This window comes from Rousettus aegyptiacus, unplaced genomic scaffold (genome assembly GCF_014176215.1).
Source record: "Rousettus aegyptiacus isolate mRouAeg1 unplaced genomic scaffold, mRouAeg1.p scaffold_m13_p_10, whole genome shotgun sequence".
NCBI lineage: Eukaryota > Metazoa > Chordata > Mammalia > Chiroptera > Pteropodidae > Rousettus > Rousettus aegyptiacus.
The window spans coordinates 27,725,144-27,745,306 of record NW_023416285.1 but is presented as its reverse complement, the minus strand read 5'-3'; the positions used below and the strand labels follow the sequence as shown (position 1 = coordinate 27,745,306).

General features: G+C 34.5%; 2 protein-coding genes across 8 annotated transcripts in view; one reads left to right on the top strand and one right to left on the bottom strand.

Moving 5' to 3' along the window:
• The window catches only part of INTS12 (integrator complex subunit 12), a 43,813-nt gene extending 43,063 nt beyond the window's left edge, over nt 1-750 (bottom strand). For both annotated transcript variants that reach the window (XM_016134602.2, XM_016134601.2), the window contains exon 1: nt 618-750. The gene's annotated coding sequence lies outside the window, so the exon portion shown is untranslated. The remainder of the gene's footprint in view (nt 1-617) is intronic.
• A 13-nt stretch (nt 751-763) lies between these two features.
• Nucleotides 764-20,163, top strand: part of GSTCD (glutathione S-transferase C-terminal domain containing) — a 114,410-nt gene continuing 95,010 nt past the window's right edge. For 2 of the 6 annotated variants that reach the window (XM_016134594.2, XM_036227643.1), the window contains exons 1-4: nt 764-992; nt 10,401-10,841; nt 11,451-11,921; nt 18,736-18,987. In XM_016134594.2, the coding sequence (XP_015990080.2) occupies nt 10,422-10,841; nt 11,451-11,921; nt 18,736-18,987 (1,143 nt within the window). In that variant the 5' untranslated portion in view covers nt 764-992; nt 10,401-10,421. The other 4 variants (XM_016134596.2, XM_016134597.2, XM_016134595.2 and 1 more) reach the window with 4 other exon arrangements.

The window sequence follows — 20,163 nt, the reverse complement described above, 5'->3', positions numbered from 1 at the left end:
GCTGTAGAAAGCTTTGCCCTTATGTCTTTGCAAGCTCTTGCAATCCTTTCAAATAAGCATCCTTTTAAATATTCTGCCCTTTTCATGAGTTCTTGGCCCTGGGCTACACTGATACCTTAGGGACACGTCAGGAAACGCAGGGCAGGCAGAGGGACCCCTATTCCAGACCAAGCAAATGCCAGAGAACCTGAAAAGCGACAGCTGGCGCTCAGAAAAAGAATGCCAACCTTTTGATCAAAGCATGATACACCAAAGGCCTAGAAGGTCCTTCAAAGGGAGCCCGAGAGAAGATGAGAGATGGAAAGAGAGAGCTGTACAGAGAAGTTGCCAAAACCTTTTGGGGGAATGTCTAAGACTGGGTTCCCAGGATTTAGCGTGTGGGGCTGTGTCCTCCGTCCGCGTGCTCCAGCTCGCAACACCCTCGGAGGAAGCAGGGACCTCAATGAAAAGGGAGAGCGGTCATCCAGGGGCACGCGACCTCCGGCAAATTACGAGGTCCCCCCATAGCGGGAGAGGAAACAAAGATCGCACGGAACTACTCTCCATCCCTCGCGGAGGTCTCGAGCCTCCCAGAGGAGGCTGGATGGGGGAGGGGGGGGTCGCTCGTCACAACTCACCGCTCCGCCCCGCTCCTCAGCCGGCTCTCCGTAGCCCCTTCCGAACCGGTCCCGGCACGAGCCAGCTCCGAGAGCAGGAAACAAAGGTTCCCGAAGAGAAGTCGAGGGGGAAACGTTTTCGCTGTGCCCCGGTAGGAAGTGACGAAACTCCGCTGCTTCCGGTCCGCCGGATTATGAATGTCGGTCGGCGCGGCGGTTTCTCAGGCGTGCTGTGTGTTGTTTCTCTCCCAGTCTCCCTGGCAGTGAGTTGTTTACTGGCTAAGACTCCAGAAGCCGCCTCGCAATCCCGGCTCGGGCCGGACGGGAAGGCGCAGGGGGTTCGTGTCGCCCACACGCTCACGCACCCTCCCTGCCTGGCCGCGCCTCTGCGACCAGGTAAAGAGGGCGCTCGGGCCGCCGGCTCCGCAGTCCCCGCGACCCCACGATGAATACTCCGGGGGCGACAGGGCCGGCGATGTGGGGGAAGGGCAAAGGCGTGGAATGAGTGTGCTGATCTCTCTACAGCCCCTCCTAGGCCACAGCTTTTGAGGATGCGCGTGGAGGGCTCCCGGCCCTTAGTTTCTCAGGGCCAACCCCCATGGCTGGTGCGGGGAATGGAGCAGCTTCTATCTGTAGGAGTCGGGGTCCTTCGCCGTTTGCCGTTAAGCGTAATTGTAAGAGCTCTTGGGTCACGCTTTAACTTTTTTTCTCTTTGGCACTTAGTTTTCCATCCCAGTCCTTCCTTTTTGGAGAAAGCAGCTCTGTGTGCATACTGCTCCGAAAGACTTTCTTCATTTGGGGCTATTTGCTTCTGTCACACCATCAATGTTTCACTTCGGTTTTCAACTTCTGTAGAAAGTTGAATTGCACGAAAATTGCATTGGCTCCAAAAAATGTTTACTAATACAAGTACTTCCCAAACCAACACTCTACCTGGTTTTGGGACGAGGTGACTTGTTTTCGATGTTGTTTTATTCTTACTTCCAAGATCCCTTAATGCCACGATCCCTGTCCTTGTCGTAAGTTCTTGAATGTCAAGGAAATGCCAGCATTTAATAATATATCTTGTGCTAAACAACTGATAAAGTAGGGAGAGTACCTCTACTTCTCTAAGCTTATCTGTAGAAAGTGTTTAAATGAGAAAAACGCAGAAGCTGGCAAGGACTAATGATGTGACAATTTAAAACATGTAAGCATGATCACTTAAATATTGTAAAAATAAATCATTTGTTATAAATACAACCGAGTGATTTTCTGTCATATTTAATAAAACATTAAGCTATGAGAGTTGTTTTATTTTTATTTTTTTAACTTCCTGGTGGGGAATATACACTACTGAGGATTGCCTTAAGCGTACTCTTCTCATTATTTGAAATTGTTTTTGAGCTATAACTGAAGGCATCAATTTAATAGGTCTCACTTCAAAAATAAGTCTGTGAAAAAATCAGTGAGATTTGAGAATCATCAGTTCTTTTATGTTTTTTAACTTCCACGATTTGTTTGCCTGCTTTAACCAGGATTTGAACTTAAGCCGTGGGCCCACGAGTTTTTTTTTTTTTTAACCTGTGTTTACTTTGTAGCTTTTGTATTATTTACCATTTGAAATAAGAATAAATACTGAGTATCTAGTTAGCCTTTCTGATAACAACAATTTAGCAAACTTTGAAACCACAAATTCTGAGGCCTGTCAACTAAAACATTTGTAATATGTACAGATCTTTAGTATATGTTGTTTACATCTTCAAGTTTTCAAAGCAACCTACTGAATTGTTCTGGTTAGTACTTGGAATGCAAAGATTTAGACCATTTTTAGATCATAACAAGTAGAAGTATAGTTTGCTGTGGGGATTCAGTAATTTTATTTCAGCCTTGCTGATGTTTCTAACATGTCAGCATTTCATGTTGTGAATCCCTATTAATTATGAGGTCAGGCTTAACTACAAGCATTATGATTCTATGGCAACAGATGATTCCCTGATTCTCCAGAGAAAAGATGACACACTTCCCTTAAGGCTAAGGTTAACGGTAAGCTTTTTTATTTTTAAACCTTTTTCCCCACCCCACTACTTGCCCACATAAGAAAACAGCTAATTTTAACTGTAGAATTTTGTCCTCTAGGTCTTAACTGTATGTAGTCCCACATTACATAATGTAATGAGCACTGAAATAGCTCAGTTTTTTTTTTTCTTTGTTAACCTTTAATGTTTAAGGTTAGGGGCAGGTTTTTAAAAAATCTATATAATTGTAATAAAATAGGGTGAGATTTGCAACCAAATAGTATTATTTCGTGAAATATATAAAACAAGCTAAATTCTAATAGCCATAATGTTGAGCATTTGATAAAGTAGGAAATTTAAATAGGTTTAAATTTAAGTCTTAATATCTAAGAATAATAACATTGCAATTTTTTCATACTCATAAACTATTGAGCTATTTGTTTTATAAAATATAAGCAGTTAAAACATGTGAACTTAGGTTCTCATAGTCTACCATTTTGTGACTCCCTGGCTTTCATTCAGCTTCAGTAATAGATTTTTTTTTTTTTCAGTATTTGGGGTGGAATACCTTTCCAATTTGACATGAACTGCTTACCTTTCCTGAGAAATTTGGAAATATAAAGCATAATTTGGGGCTTGCCCATTAAAAATTTGTGTATTTTAATACTATGACTGGATAAAGACGTTTAGGATATATTATAAATGAATAATAATAGCCAATATTTATGTAGGGGCTTACTAATGTAATAGGCATTGTTCTGTTCTCACAACACAGTACATGAGAAATACTGTTATTATTGTTGTCCCCTTTTATAAATGAGGAAACTAAGGCACAGAAATGTTTTATATTACTACTAAATATCAGGACCAGGATTTGAACAGGGTTAGTCAGCTCCAGAATCTAGGCTTTTATCCATTACTTTATAGTTCTTGATATATAAATATTCTACTTGTTAAGTAAGTATATAAAATCTAATTAGATTCCTAGTTCTCTTGCCTGAATATCAATATGCATTAAAACTTCTAAGTTTTCTTTACCAACATGTTTGGGTGGACTCTTCTTTTTCCAGTTCAACTCACAAAGGTGATCTTGTTTCTTCATTTTAATTTATAAATTGGTGGTTCTTAAAATAGATTTATTCATCTGGAAGAGAAAGAATGGTATAAAGGAGAATGGGGTTCATGGTGTACCAAGACTACAGTTCTCAATAGTATTCTCATTACTGTGATTACTGATATTCATTTATGTACATTCATTCATTTATTCATTCCATGAACAATTTTGAGAACTGTTAAGCATTGGAGATATAACATCAGGTAAGAAGTGCCATAAAGTAAAAGAAAAGATAAGGGACTAGCAAGTTATGGGAGTGCTTTTTCAATTCAGGTTGTCTGGAGAGGCAGCTACCAGTTAATATTCAGAGACCTCCATGAAATGAAGGAGCAAACAATGTGAATATCTTGAGCATTCTAGGCAGAGGGAACTGTAAGTACAAAATTTTCAAGTGGGCACGTTCCTGGCGTCTTCCAAGAACAACAGCAAGGAGAACTGGCTGGAGAGGAGTGAGCAAGAGGTAGGAAGGGTAGGAGATGAGGTAAGAAAAGGAGAGCAGGGGTCACATCAGCCCCTATAGGCCATGGTAGGAAATCTGGATTTTATTCTAAGTGTGCTGAGGAGCCATTGGATGGTTGTGAGCAGGGAATATATCTGATTTATGTTTTTAAAAGATCACCCTGACTCTTGTTGGAGCATCATTGACAATTGTATGATTAGTGGAGGAAAATTGTTAATAGGCTTTTGCAGTGGTCTTTGTAAGAGCTCATGATGACTCACATTAAGGTGATAGCGGTAGAAGTGCTAAATTGGATTTGGCATATATTTCAAAGTTAGAAATAGTAAGTTATGAGTGAGAGTAAAAGGAGTTGAGTGAGACTTCAGTGTTATGGGCCTGAGCATCTGGGGTAATGGTGTTGCCATTTTACCAAGAAGGGGGCTACTAGGGAAGAGGAACAGGTGTAGAAAAATGTCCCAGCTGAGATGTCAGGTAGGATATAGGAGTCTGAAGTTCCCTGGAAAGGATGTAGATGAGATAAACATAGGAGTTATGGGGATATTTAAACCTATGGCAATGGAGATCATCTAGAACAGAGCTATTATATTGTGAGTAGTTAGCACATTAGTGGGTCATGAAATCAATTTAGTGAGTGCCAACCAGCATTTAAAAATGAAAAAAAGCACAGTAAAAAATATATGTTCCATGTAGTCGGATATTTCTACATAATCCTTTTGTTTAAGTTTTATTCAGTGTATAATGAGTTATATTATAAAATGTATTTCTTGTGGGGCATGATCAAAAGTTTGAAAGCATGTCCTCAGAAGTGAATATTGATTGAGAATAGGGCAAAGCACTGAGCTATGAGTCACTAACAGGTCTGAGGAGGATCCAGTAAAGGGAATCAGGAAGGAACTCTCAAAGCACTTAATCCAGTACTGAGAGTGGTTAAATCAAATCGAATTACTCTGCCTTTAGAACAGAGGTTTTTTTGTTGTTGTTTTGTTTTGTTTTTAAATCAAGGATTACCAAGACCAGGACTATTGCTTAGAATAACATAATTTCTGATGGTTTTCGCTTTGGTGAAGTTGTGTGTATTAAGTGCTGTTTAGTTGGCTCCAACTCCTGGTGACTCTGAATGATGATGTCCACAATGTTCTTTCTCAACAGCCCTGTTTGGCTCCTGGAGACTCACACCTATGGCTTCTTTTAAGGAGTCAGTCCATCTCATATTTGGTCTTCTTTTCCTATTGCCTTCTATTTTTCCCAGCATTATTGTCTTTTCCAGACAATCCTGCTGCATGATTTGCCCAAAGTAGGACAGCCTCAGTTTTGTCATTTTTGCTTCCAGAGGTGTTTCAAGCTTAATTTGCTCTAGCACTTAATTTGTTCATCTTCCTGGCAGGCCAGGGTAGAGCTCTCCTCTAATGCCACATTTCATATGAATCATTTTTTCCCCTATCAGTCTTCTTCACTGTCCAACTTGTGCATCCATACGTAGTAATTGGGAATATGAGGGTGTGGATGACTTTAGCCTTGGTTTCTAACTGCACATCTTTGCTCTTGGTGATCTTTCCTAATTCTTTCATTGCTGCCCTTCCAGTTCTCAGCCTTTTCTTGTTTTTTTTTTTTTTTTTTTTTTTTAACTGTAGTCGTCATTTGAATTGATGACTGACCAAGGTCACCAAGCAAAATCTTTAATGGTTTGTCTTCATTGTCTGTTAAATTATGTATGTCTTCTATAGACATGAATTTTATCTTCTTGATGTTCGAATGCAGTCCTGCTCTGGAACTTTCTTCTTTCACATTCATCGGAAGTCATTTCAAATCATTGCTCTTTCTCCCAGTAAGATGGTGTCATGTGCATATCTTAAATTACTGATATTTCTTCCATTAGTTTTCTCTCCTTCCTCTGAATCTAGCCGTTTTCAGTATATGTTTTGAGTTCAGGTTAAACAAATAGGGAGTAAAATGCACACTTGTTAGACACTTTTGAAAAGCCAATGGGAAACTGAAATTGTTGCAGCAATGAAAGTGCAATACGCTTCAATTTACGAAATTCTACGTTTATAAAGCTGTGCTATTTATATTAGAAAAATACCTCTTTTTGAATGTTTTCAAATAAGTTTCCTTTATAGATTCAGTTAATGTTTGTAGATTGATGTACAATTCTTATCCATGTAATGGGACTAAAATGTACTTTTAAGGATTGCAAGGATTAGAAGCAACGTCTAAAAGTTCTTTTTGCTTACTTAGTGCATAGTGGGTGGAAAATAAAATGTACATAATATTATTTAGGATTGTACTTTTTGTTCATTTAACATTTATTAAGCTCCTATCATTCCATGCACAGTGATAATTTATCTGAAAAAAAATCAACTGTTCAATATTTTGTTGCAATCATGCACTTTTTGTTATTATATAATCTATAACATTTATTTATTATGTAATATTTAGTTGTCATAAATCCAGACTTGAATTTTGAGCATAAAACTTTCAAACTTTTTTTTCAGCTTCTGGAGAAATATACTTATTTTTAATATTTTAACATTTATTGTATTTCTACATCTCTATCATACTTACATATTGATATAGATGATGATAGGGAATTAGAGATATATATTGGTATAGATATACATACACACATACATACATGCATGGAGTGAAGTAGTAAAATGGTTTTCAATAAGAAAACACCTATGAAAATCATTTCCCTTTTCATATGTGAAGTGCTTCAATTTATCAACACCAAGATATGTTAATTAGAATAAAAATGCAAAAAAGTCTAAATGCTTAAAATATTAAACCTCTGACTACTTAAGTTGTTTAAAATATCTTTGAAGATTCCCAATGATAAAACCAAGGCTTAAATATTTTCCTTTTCCCTACTTATTCTCTCTGCAACATTCCCAAGCAAACTGTCATGTTCAGAGAAGAGATGCATGCTCCAATAACTCTGTGTGGCTCCTAAAGTTTGTGGTTTTGTCTGCTGCTTTCTCACTTTGTTTCAAGAGTAGTTGCAAGGTGGCACCTGTCAAAGCCGAGAAAGAGCGCATGATGCTACTTCTGTGCTTGGCAGGAATGTAATATGAATAACAAGAGCTGTGCCCAAGAAGTCCTGGAGACCCAGAAGATGATTCCACAGGACCTATCTTTTTAAACTTAATGACATAAAATTAATAACTAAGAAATTCCCTAGATAGAAATGGAGAAGAAAAAGAGGGGTTTCTTTTGCCTATGGTATTTGTAAATTTTAAGCAAAACCTCTGTTCTTTGTTGAAAAAGACATAGTACAAGCCAAAAACATATCAAATTTGTACAAGTTTGCTAATACTTAATATTTTTTTGAGATTAGATTAGTACTTAATGGAGGGAAATTGCCCCAGGAGAGTCATTTTTTATTTTAACTCCAAGATCGTTAAGTAACATTTTTAATCTCCCAGGAAAAAAAAAATCAACATGTATATTAGAAAAAATAAATTTTGTTAAGAATCAACAGTACTTTGCATTTTCTCTCGGGCATCTTATTAATTTTTAGATATCTCCATGGGCAGGTTATTGCTATTCTATCTCATTCACATTTAGTATTTATTAAGTATTCAGAGAGAGAATAGTTCATAGACTATGTAAAAGCCTATTCTCAAGATTCTTATGGAAAGTGGCAAATACATATATTTGTATATGTGTGTGTGTATATATACATACACATATATACTCACACTTTAATTTTAAAAAGTCGTTCTACATATCCTAAATTAAAAGCTGTAACATGACATTGTTTTCAATTTTGTGTTTTTTTTTTAAGTGGTAGGTTTAGTCTCATAATTACTGTTTCCTAGACTGCTGACCAAATGAAATTGGCCATATTTTCTTTCAGATCTGTTCTGGAAGCACTTAGGGATTTTCTTCCTAGTATGCCACTGTCCTGAGAGAGAGTTAAGAGGATCGGTAAATTGATCAGCAATAGATTTACAGGGGCAAACTCAAAGAGACTGTCAATTTCCTAGAAAATGGTTTCTTTTGCCCGTGGGCTTTAATAAATGCCATTTAACATTTTGTTTTAAAATCACTTCTAGATTTAAAAAAAAAAGTTATTAAAGTCAGCAAGAAAGTAGTTTCATGATTTAAAAAGTTGTTGCTTTTAAATTACATGAAATAATTTCCCCTAAATGACCTTTTAGAGAAGTAACATCATGGTGCTATTATGTTTTAATAAAAGAAATATAAAATAAAATAAAATAAAACAGTAGTGATTATTTGCATTATCAAGAGATTTTCTAAGACAATATCTTACTAGTTATATCCCTTTGTTATAATGGATTATTATCTCTGATAAAAAAGTTGAGGACCAAAAAGCTTAAAGGGTATTTAACTATTTTGCTTTCGATTAAAAAAAAAAAAAAAATCTAAGAAACTTGGAATATTAAGGAAATTTAATATATTGAAGATTTCCTAAAATTTTGTACTCTAATATTATAAATACACTTAAAAGAGTTACATGTGTACTTTTTAAAGCCTTTTAAAATAATTTTTCCTCTAATAATAATACCATGTTCTTATTACTGCAGATTTCCATGGTGAATGCTTTTAAATAGTGCCATCTAGTGTCAATTTGAAATTGTGATTTATGGATTAGAATAAGGGGAATTTTAGACCCAGGATGTGTATACATCAAACAAAAAGTTATGGTAATTGACAAAAGCCTTAAGGATTATGACTTGAATAATTTGACCTCAAAATTGCATACGTTTGCATCTTTTAAATAACCAATGTGTGTATTCATCCATGCATTCATTCAATACTTCTTGATTTCATATATATAGCAGGCCCTGTTTTAGGCATAGCAGTGAACAAAACAAAATTTCTACTCCTGGAACATTTTAATTTGGACAGACAAAACAAATATGTAACATGTTACAACAGTAATAAATGCTATGAAAAAAAGCAGAGAAGAGGATAGAAAAATTTTCAGGGAGGATGGGGGTTGGGATTTGCAATTTAAATATAGTAGCCAGGAAAATCTCAGTAATAAGTTGATATTTGAATAAATACCTGAAGGAGATGAGGGAAGTGTTTCAGGTACTGGAACTATCAAGTGCAAGGGCCCTGAGGTAGAGATGTACCTAATTACCTTTGAGGAATAACAAGCCACTTTGGCTGGAGCAGTGAGCTATGAAGAGAGTTGATGAGATGAACTCAGAGACAGAAAGATTAGATCAAAGAGATATTTGTAGGTCATTGTAGGAACTTCACCTTTTCTCTGAATAGGATGGGAAGACATTGGAGAATTAAGCAGAGCAGTGACATAATCTTACTTCATTTTAGACAGTGTCACTTTTGCTGTTATGTTGAGAATAGACTAGAGGGGAGGTGAGCTGGAAAGTAGAGTTAAGAGGCAAGTGCTATAATTGAGGAGATGAGAGGTGATAGTGCCTTGGATCGCTGTGGGAGCAATGACAGTGGTTTGAAATGGTCAGATTCTGGATCTGTTGTTGGTGGAGCCCAAATAAGTTTTTAATGCACTGGTTATAGAGATATGAAAGAAAAGAGTAATCAATAATGATTCAGGTTTTTGGCCTGAGCAGCTAGCTAGGATGGTGTTCTATAAACGAAGAAGGGAAAGGTACATTAGGAGCAGATTTGGGGGTGGGGACCTTGATTTTGGCCATGTTAACTTTGAGATATCTCAGCCATTAACATCTAAGTTATGGAGAAATTCAAATATTTTCTGTTGTGATTCAGCATGCAATAGCTCATCACATATCAAAACTCACTTAACAAGAATTCGTTTTTCATGGGGGAGTAAATATATCTCCCCTGATTTTTATATTGTAGGGACATAAAACAGAAACAATGCTGGAGGGCCAGCATTATCAAAGCTTCTCAAGGCTATTATTCCCAGACAGCTCTCAGTATTCTTGATTATTTCTTATTTTCCATTCTATTCATTTCTTGTTCTCACCTCTAGTGAGACCTTAAAGTACTTGATTGGGAGGATTCTATTGCAAAGCATCCAAGTTTGCTCATTTTAAAGGAGCTGGGTGTGAAATCACCTGTAAGTCTAGTTAATTGCATAGGGTGGAACTTTTTTCTTTGGACGCTATTTATTCAGCCCAGGAACAAATTCTTGTAGAATTAGATCTACCACAAATCCTTGCTGATTTTTAGAACAGGCTTTTAAAATATTCATCTCTTTTTTTAGCTTCTCAACTATTTTAATCTAAGGCCTATAACCACTTCGCTTTATACTTCAGGTGACCCAATGAAAGAAGAAAATGAAAGGCGTTAAGAAAAGCCTTACAGAAGAATATCTATACCTGGACTTTTCTCACCAAAAAGAAGGATGCATCTTTCCACTTCATACATCTGTAACTTTATTTTTGTTGTCATACTGTGACTGTAAAATCTTCAAAGTTTACTTAGTCCTCACCAGAGAAAGTACAGATATTCCACTACTTAAAGATGTACTGTCCCAGGATGTTGAAATACAGATTATTTCAAGGCAGGAGCTTCCACCAATAGTCCAGAGTTGCTGTTTACCTGCAATAGTAGAAAGACCAGAAGATTTCTGTAGAGCGGGACTAGCTGTTGTACTGAGATACATCATCCAGAAATCATATGAAGCAGATCCCTCAAAGAAGGAAATTTTGGAACTTCTGGGCTTTAAGAAGACTTGCTTGAAAGCTTGTGCTGAAGTAAGTATATTACCTCTTTTCTGTCACTTAAAGCCACATAGTGATAACACATTCACTTAAACATTTAACTTTCTTCTAGAAATTAAAGTTTCATTTCCTTGAAAAAAACAGTAACCAATGAAATAGAGTAGCCTATCATGTATGCCAATATTGCATTGCAGTATTGAAAAATAAGAACTTAAGGTTTAATTGATGATGTTTGAAGACATTATTTTTAGAGAATGACTTTTTTTAAAATCTTTTATTTACACTGAAGATTTTAAAAGAGAACTTTTATATATCACAAGAGCTTAAGTAGCAGTGCTTTGGAAACCCAGCTTTTTAAGGGAGGTGTGTACTTTAAAGGCTTTGGGAAGTAGGGATTTATTTAGTAAGAGGATATAGGAGTATAGCATGTACTCCAGATCCAGGAATGCTAAACCTCCATTGTTTAATGTTATCACTTCTGAAGCGCTGTAATATCCCTCAATATTGCATAAAAGCCTAGCACAGGAATGATTTAGCTCAAGATTTGAATTCTCTAAACTAGTCTTATTTCCCAAAAGACAGTTATTTTTCTACAAGCTATGTTGAAATAAGAATAATTTCATTTCTTGATTTGTTTTGCAGGTTAGTCAGTGGACCAGGCTATGTGAATTCACCATCCCTTTAGCTATTGAGAATTTTCTCAAAGAATCTGCTGATCGGCACCCAACTATCCCTGAAGAAATACTACAGCTAGAGAAAAAGCTTAGTGAGCCTGTTAGAGTGCATAATGATGACAAACTCCGTCGGCAGAAGCTAAAGCAACAGAGAGCTCCTGGAGATGGGCCTTCCCTTGCTAAGGGCAAAATGCAGAGCAAGGTTGATAGACAGAAAACCTCTGAAGAGTTGGGCTCTTCATCCAAGAGCCTGGAACTGAAAATGGCATTCTCAAAGCTCATGGTACAGGAAGAACCAGCTACTACCACCAACGGGGACGCTTCTCACATCAGAAAAGCAAAGGCTTCTGACCTCCCACCTCTGGAGCATGTGTTTGCAGAAGGCCTTTACTTCACTTTGGCAGATATTGTGCTACTACCCTGTATCCATCATTTTTTGGTAAGATTTATCTGAAGTGGATACATTACTGTAAGTTTCTGTGTATGAAATTGCTTGTGTTTGAATCTCAGTTCCAATTCTTACTATCATCATGCTCCCGGACAAGTTATTAGTATCTGTCTTCAATTTCTTATCTGTAAAATAGAGATAACAATAGCACCTATCTTATAGGACCAATGCAAGGAATGAATGAAAGCTTGTGTAGATTGTGGAGAACAGTTTTTGGCACATAGGTAAGCTCTCAATAAATGTAATTATTATGACTTAATTTTGAGTTGCTAAAATATTAGAAATTGTTATGATAATTTTCAATTGCTATTGTGATTACCTTCTAATATTCGAGGGTCCACTGTTAAAGCAGTAAAAAATCTTTCAGCTTATACTTTATAATAAAGTAGTCACTTAAAATACTATCTTAATTGTATTACATTTATCAAATCAGAAATATTTATCCTCCTCTGTATGCTTCTCTGTTCTCCAAAAGATTACATGGAAAGTTTCTTTTCCTAGTAGGAGGATGGAGATATATGCATACCACCACACAACACCCCCTTCCCTGTGAGAAACAGGAGAAAAGAACAGGCGAAAATATCAGTCAGTGAACATGGGAGGCTATAGCTCTTGGCAGCTTTCCAGCTGGTTTTCAAGAGCTGCATTTTTTTTTTTTTTTTCTGCTTTGAAGCATTTCACCCTTTCCCCTATTAAGGAATCGGATATCAGTTTTCATTCTCATTATACTTCACCAACACATCAAGTATCTCTACTGACAAATGAGAAAAGACTTCTAATGGAAATTTATGTATTTGGAGGTGAGAGCTTCACTGAGTTAGGTGGTATTATTAAACAATTAGCGTTTCCTTAAAGAACATTTCTATTTTCCTCAAAATGAGAACAAGATTGGAAACCAAAATAACTTCAGAATTAGAGAGTATGAAAAAGAGAGTCAGGAATTGTTTAGATGTTGATTAGTATTTTAAATGTCATATGTACTCATTTTGTCTAGAGAACTAGGTGGGAAGAAAACATTATTAGTTTTTCCTTGTCAAATGATTTCTAAATTCTCTTGTGCCTGACTTCTCTCCCCTGTTACCAACTTCAGTCATTGGAGCAGTCATTTGATACATATTATGAAATAATGTTGTTGATCTTCTTGGATAACTATTTGTTTCTAATTTCATAAAATTGAATCAAAATTACATATTTATTAATTCAAGAAATTTAATGAAAGCTTTTCATATATGACAGGCACTGCTAAAGCACTAGGAATACAGTGATGAATAAGACAAATAAGGTCCCAGCTCTCATGGAGTTAGGGACTCTAGTAGGGAAGATAGAAATGAATCAGTAGACAAATAAATAATATATATTTAAATAATGGTAATTGCTACCAAGAAAATAAAACAAGGTGATAGAGAAGGTAAATATTTGCTTTCAAATTCAACAAAACAGATAAAAAGTTGGATTTACCTTCATAAGATATTTTTAGATCATTATCCAGACATCTATCTTGAGCTAGTTTGCATTTGATTATAGCTTAACTATTTGCCTAATTAGGATCAAATTGAGGCTGAAGTATTCCTAATTGTGTGGGATTTTTATCTCCTCTCTAATGAGTCAAGACATCTGACTATCTACCTAATACTACAAAGAGAAACTTTGTTTTCATCTCAATTTTTCATAGAGGAAAACTCGTACACTCAGCCTTTTCTGTTACATGTATTCTATGATTAAGTTCTTGACTTGACATTCATATGTAAACTAATTCTCAAAATATTTTCTTTTGTTTGTTTATATTTTTCCTGGATCTGTACCTCTTTTTTTAGGAATTAATCTTTCTTTGCTAATGCCTTGATATTATTTCTGTTATATTTATTTTCCTCCTTTAAGTCATCTGGGGTTATGAAGCGGTCATTTTAGTTCACAGTAGCTATGATGTTGAGCCATCATTCTTGAGGTGATGAAGCAGCAGTCCTAATCAAGATCAAGTTCATGATCAGGAATGAAGGTTAAGCTATAAGGTCTGGATTAGAAGCATAGAGTTGAACTTTGAGCCAAGGTATTTAGTCACAAGAATAAGGCCAAAAATATAAAAGAGCACCCTAGTTTGCAAGTCAAGGTTTGGAATACCAGAGGTCAAAATTAAAAGAGTTAGGGAAAATAGCCAAGTCTGCTAAACAAAATAAAACCAAGATGCAGAACAATAGGAGGTAGAGTGGGTGACGTGTTGTGTTTAAACTTCCTCCAAGCTTCTCTTCCTCTACAAGTTTGCAGTGTTAATCCCTGATTGGCCCAGCACTTCTTATGGAAGGTGCCTGGTAAAACCCTCTCCTCTGAAAAGTTTTAGGTACATTTTGACAGGACAATTGAAAATATTTTGCTCATGGAATGTGCAGAAATTGCCCTTTTCTTAATTTTATTTTGTAATTTGAATACCTATCACTTAATTTTCTACATTTTAGCTTTTAATGCTTTTAATTGAGTTTTTAAAAAAGTATAACACATAGTTTTTGCTGAAGTAAAATCATTGTTGAAACTGATTTTTGAATCAATTTTTGAATTAATACCCCTTTAAGTGTCCCCATTGACAAAAAATTGGGGCAAAAATGGGACTCTCACTATTGGCTGGCATATTGCAAAAATCATGGATGCCACTTAGTGGTTAATTTTTATTTTCCATATTTTCTCCTATGTATCAGGTCCCTAAGAGTTTTCAGTTTTAACCTACCAGTTCTAATCTGTAAGTAAAAAGCAGAACTACAGTTATATTTTCATTTAGATAGGTTATGATTTCTTACCCTACTTATTACACTGCTCACCTAAACATTCTTTAGTTATGACCTGTTTTGAAAGAATAGACATAATTAAACAAGCAATATAAAATAAATACAAAATATTTTATATGATGAGTGACTGAAAAGTAGTGCAGAGGAGGAGGCATTTTGGACAGATAGATGTAGCATCTTGTTTTTTATTCAGACAATTTTTTCTGCCCCTATTAAAATTAACTACAAAGTCACTAGGGTTTCATTTTGTTTTTGGTAGTATAATTTTTACCATTGTTTTAAGACTAAATTCTCTTATTTTCTCTCTCTCTCTTTTTTTTCTTTTCTTTTCTTTTTTTTTTTAGTAACCGTGATATTTATAATGGTTTTTAGTCTTTTCAGCCCAGGTAATATTTTTAAAAAAATTATTTTTAGCGTCAAATTTAATTTTCATCTCACACATTTTTTATTAGCCACTTCCTTAAATATATCTTCTTGAATGTAATAATGTAGTTCAGTACCTCCTGAACTGTCTGGATATTGTAGGGCAGCCTGGCATGTTGATTAAATGGGATGACCTGTCATGCGGAGTAAAACACTTCAGTTTCTTTTAAATGCATATTATTGTTACTTAATCACAACTTATTTTCTAAAAGAAGGAAAGATATACATTTAACAAATAAGAATAAATCACTACCAAGGAGAGTAAAAGAAAGATGAGGAAATGAGAATGTTTCTTATTTGATTAATTTATCATGACTTAAGCTCAATTCACTTAGCCCATAATTTATTTCCAGGCAATTAAGAATTTTGGTGAGAATTATAAACATATTGTCTCCAAGAGTACAATTTAGATACTGTTTTTCAAACTTTACTTCCATAGTAAATAATGCATTTTACAAGGTGATTGAGCATACAAATACAAATATACACCTTTATATTATCTATGTAAATATACTTATTCTTACAAAATAACCCACTTTACTGCATGCTGTGTACTCTAATAGTTTCTATTTTATTTCATCTTTTTAAAATCCCCATCCCTTCTCCTCACCGCCCCCCCCCCACACACTCCCCCTCCCCACCTTGGCAACCATCCTCTTATTTTCTATAGTTTGTTTATTTTGTTTATTCATTTAAAAAATTTTTTTAGATTCTTCATATAAGTGAGATCATATGGTATTTGTCTTTCTTTGCCTGACTTATTTCACTTAACATAATACCTTCTAAGTCCATCCATGTTTTTGCAAATAGCAAGATCTCATTATTTTTTATTGCTGCATAATATTCATATATATGTTTATACACACATATATATGTATTTTATATATATATATATACCACATATTTTTTATCTGTTCATCTATCAATGGACACCTAGATCACCTAGATTGCTTCCATAGCTTGGCTATTGTAAATAATGCTGCAGTGAACATAGGGTGCATATATCTTTTTTGAGTTAATGTTTTTGTTTTCTTTGGATATATACGTAGAATGTTAATTGCTGGGTCATATGGCAATTCTATTTTTAATTTTTGTTTTGAAGAATCTTCATACTGTTTTCCATAGTGGGTGCACTAATTTACAATTCCTACCAACAGTGTATGAGAGTTCCCTTTTCTCTATGTCCTCGACAGTACTTTTTATTTGTTGATTTATTGATAATAGTCATTTTAACAGGTATGAGGTAACATCTTATTGTGGTTTTAATGAAGTTCTGCATTTCCCTGATGATTAGTGATGTTGAACATCAACAGGCCATTTGTATGTCCTCTTGAAAGAAATGTCTATTCAGGTACTCTGCCCATTTTAAAATTTAATTTTTTTTATGTTGTTATATGAGTTCTTTATATATTTTGGATATTAACTCTTTATTAGACACATCATTTGTTAATATCTTCTCCCATTTAGTAGGTTGTATTTTCATTTTGTCGATGGTTTCCTTCACTATGCAAAAACTATTTTAGTTTGAAGTAGTTCCATTTGTTTATTTTTTCTTTAGTTTCCCTTTCTCGAGGAGATACATCCAAAAAGATATTGGTAAGAGTGATGTCAAAGAGTTAGCTTCCTATGTTTTCTCTAGTTTTATGGTTTCAGGTCTAACATTTAAGTCTTTAAACCATTTTGAATTTATTTTTAATATAGTGTAAGAAGGTGGTCCAATTTCATTGTTTTGCATATATCTGTCCAGTTTTGCCACCATCACTTATTAGAGAGACTGTCTCTACCCTATATTCTTGCCTCCTTTATCATAAATGATTGACCATATAATTTAGGATTCATTTCTGGATTATCGATTCTAGTCCCTTGATCTATATATCTGTATTTATGCCAGTACTATAGTATTTTAATTATTGTCAGTTTATAGTATAGTTTGATATTAGGGAGAAAGAAACCTCCCACTTTGTTCTTTCTCAGGATTTCTTTGCCTATTCGTGGTTCCATATAAATTTTAGGATGAGTCGTAATTCTGAGAAGAATGTCATTGGTATAGTATAGAGATTGTATTGAATCTGTATAGTACTTTAGAGAGTAAGAACATTTGAACAATATGAATCTTTCCAATACACGAACAAAGTCCACCCTTCCATTTATTTGTATGTTGTTCAATTTCTTTTTCTTCAATATCTTATAACTTTTGTAGTATAGGTCTTTGAACTCTTTGGTTAAATTTATTCCTAGGTATTTTGTACTTTTGATGCAATTGTAAGTGGGATTGTTTTCTTAATTTCTTCTTCTGATCATTTGTTATTGGCATATAAAAACGCAACAGATTTCTGTATGCTGTTCATACATCAATATGCTGTATCCCTCAACATTACCATAGTCATTTATTAGTTCTGATAGTTTTTTGGTGAGGTCTTTAGAATTTTTCAAATATGGTATCACATCATCTGCAAATAATGAGAATTTTACTTTCTTTTCTAATTTGGATGCTTTTTATTTCTTTGTCTTATCTGATTGCTGTGGCTAGGACTTTCTATAGCATGTTAAATAGAAGTACTGCAAGTGGGCATTCTTGTCTTGTTTCTGATATTTTATTTCACTTTTTAAAAAAATCTACATGTTGATTTCACAACCTCCTGATGGGTTATAAACAGCAGTTTGAAAAATGCTAATTTAGAGGATTGATTAGTCTTCAAAGGTAATAAATAGTTCTTTGATCATTTGTTCACTCAACAGTTTGTATTTTTTGCAAGGCAGCGTTTGAAGTGTTTCGGTGTACAAAGAGAGTTAGACGTAAACCCTGCCCTTAGAATAAATTATTTGTACTTATTTAACCTTAAAATCCAGTTGAAATAGAGTAAATATACATACACGTGAATTTTTCATTAATTTTCTGTGCTTTTTGGCTCCTTCTTTGATACTGATTATTGCTAGATATATTTGTAGAGATTTTTTGTAACTTGACCTTTTTATCTATCTGTTCATAATCATAAGCAATAATGTGTTTGTGACATTATAACTGTTTCTATGGAAACAACATTTAGTGCCTCACAAAGAAGCAAGAACATTCTAATTTCTTAAAAAAATTAAAACTGGTGGTGGTGATAGGGAGAAAGCATTTAAACTAAGCAAGAGAAAAAAAAATATTGATTTATATCAGTAGTAATGATTTCAAATTTTTCTAATTTGAATAAGTAAAAGTACTGTATCATAGTAAAAAGAAACAAACTACTGATAAATGCAGCTACATGGATGAATCTCAAAAACATAACATTAAGTGAAAAAAGACAGACACGTTTTATGATTCCATATATATGAAATTCCAGAAAAGGCAAAATTATATACACGAAAAATAGATCAGTGGTTTCCTGGAACTGACCAGGGGAACAGAGATTGACTGCAAATGGTCACAAGGGGACTTTTTGGTGTATCTTAAGTGTACTAGTACTGGACTATGGTGCAGTTGCACAACTATAAATTTACTAAAACTCATTGTTTGAACTATACATTTAAAATGTGTGTATTTGTGGTATGTAAATTTCTTCGGTATAGCTGTCAAAAACATACAAAAGATATATAATGTGTTTTGTTCTTTTCCTACCTAGTTAATTATCTGCAAGAAACTCTCTGAAAAGCTGGTAGAATTTCCACTGCTTTCTGCTTGGTACCAGAGGATTCAGGAAGTGCCAAGAGTGAAAACAGCAGCTTCTCAGTGTGGTATCCACTTTCTCCATTTACCAGCATTGCTGACCTCCTCAAATGAACAGCATTCAAACTTAAATGAGGCCACAGGTGTAGAGGAGCAAAACGATCCTTCATTTGTAGGAGGACCTAGACCCACTATGACCAAGTTAATGGTACTTAAATTGTTTTTATTAAAATTTTCTTTAAAAAATTCCATGTAATAATGTTGCTGAGGATTCTACCCCAAGTTCTAATCATTTGTTGACATTATTTGTTATAAATTTTATTTGTAGCTATCTTATATCACTCTTGACCAAATAATATTTCTACTAGCTTTTTGCATTAAAGTGAAGGCAATAAATTGAAGGTTTTTAATATTATGTGTCTTTGGAGCCAAATAAATCAGAATATACATTTTTAGATAGTATTTTTCTTAAAACTTTAATTTTTGATATTCAAGACATCAAGGTCATGTCCTACCTGGTCAAGTTTACCATTTTACTTAATGTCTTCCTGTTGCAAGGATTTGGTTTCAATTATTTTTTTTTAATTTTAAGATCATGATTTAAATTAAAGAAATATGGAGAAGAATATCTCAATGTACTTTCCAAAATATTTTTCTAAATTTAAGATTTTTGAATCCTTTGAATTTTATTTTTACTTTATTCTTTGATTTTAATGATCTTTTACATAAGAACACATAATTTATAGTTTTCTCACTTTGCAGCATAATTTGTTTCTAATAGTACTAATTTTAAAGTTTTCTTTACCATCCAAGGCAATCTACAAAAAGATTTTGCTTTTAACTCAGACTGTTTGAAGATTTACTTGACTAGAGAATTCATGAAGTAATTTGAGCTATTCATCTGAGTTGTACTGGAAATATAGTTATTATATTTCAGTACTTGGGTTAGGAATTATTTGAGTTCTATAGTGACAAAAAGTTTTGTATAACATTGGTTAATACAATTATATAATTTGACATCTGTATATTCTATTTTATGTTTACCACCCAAAGTCCAGTTACCTTCAGCTACCACATATTTGATCCTCTTTACTGGTCACCCTTCCCCTACCTCCCTATATTTATATACAATAACTTTTTATTTCTGTATAGTCACAGTATTTTGTGCCAATTACATGAAGACATAGGAAATGTAAGTGCTAAGTAGGAAAATAAAATAGTAAAGTATTTCTTAGGAACACTCACATCTCACCTCCCCCCCCCCCCCACTTCTGTAGTCTTTGGCACAATCTTACCTCCACAATTTCTCTTATTCTCCAGAAATTGTGAATTTGTTTATTTAATCAGTTCAAAAATGTGCATGTGTCTCCTAAAGACCAAACAG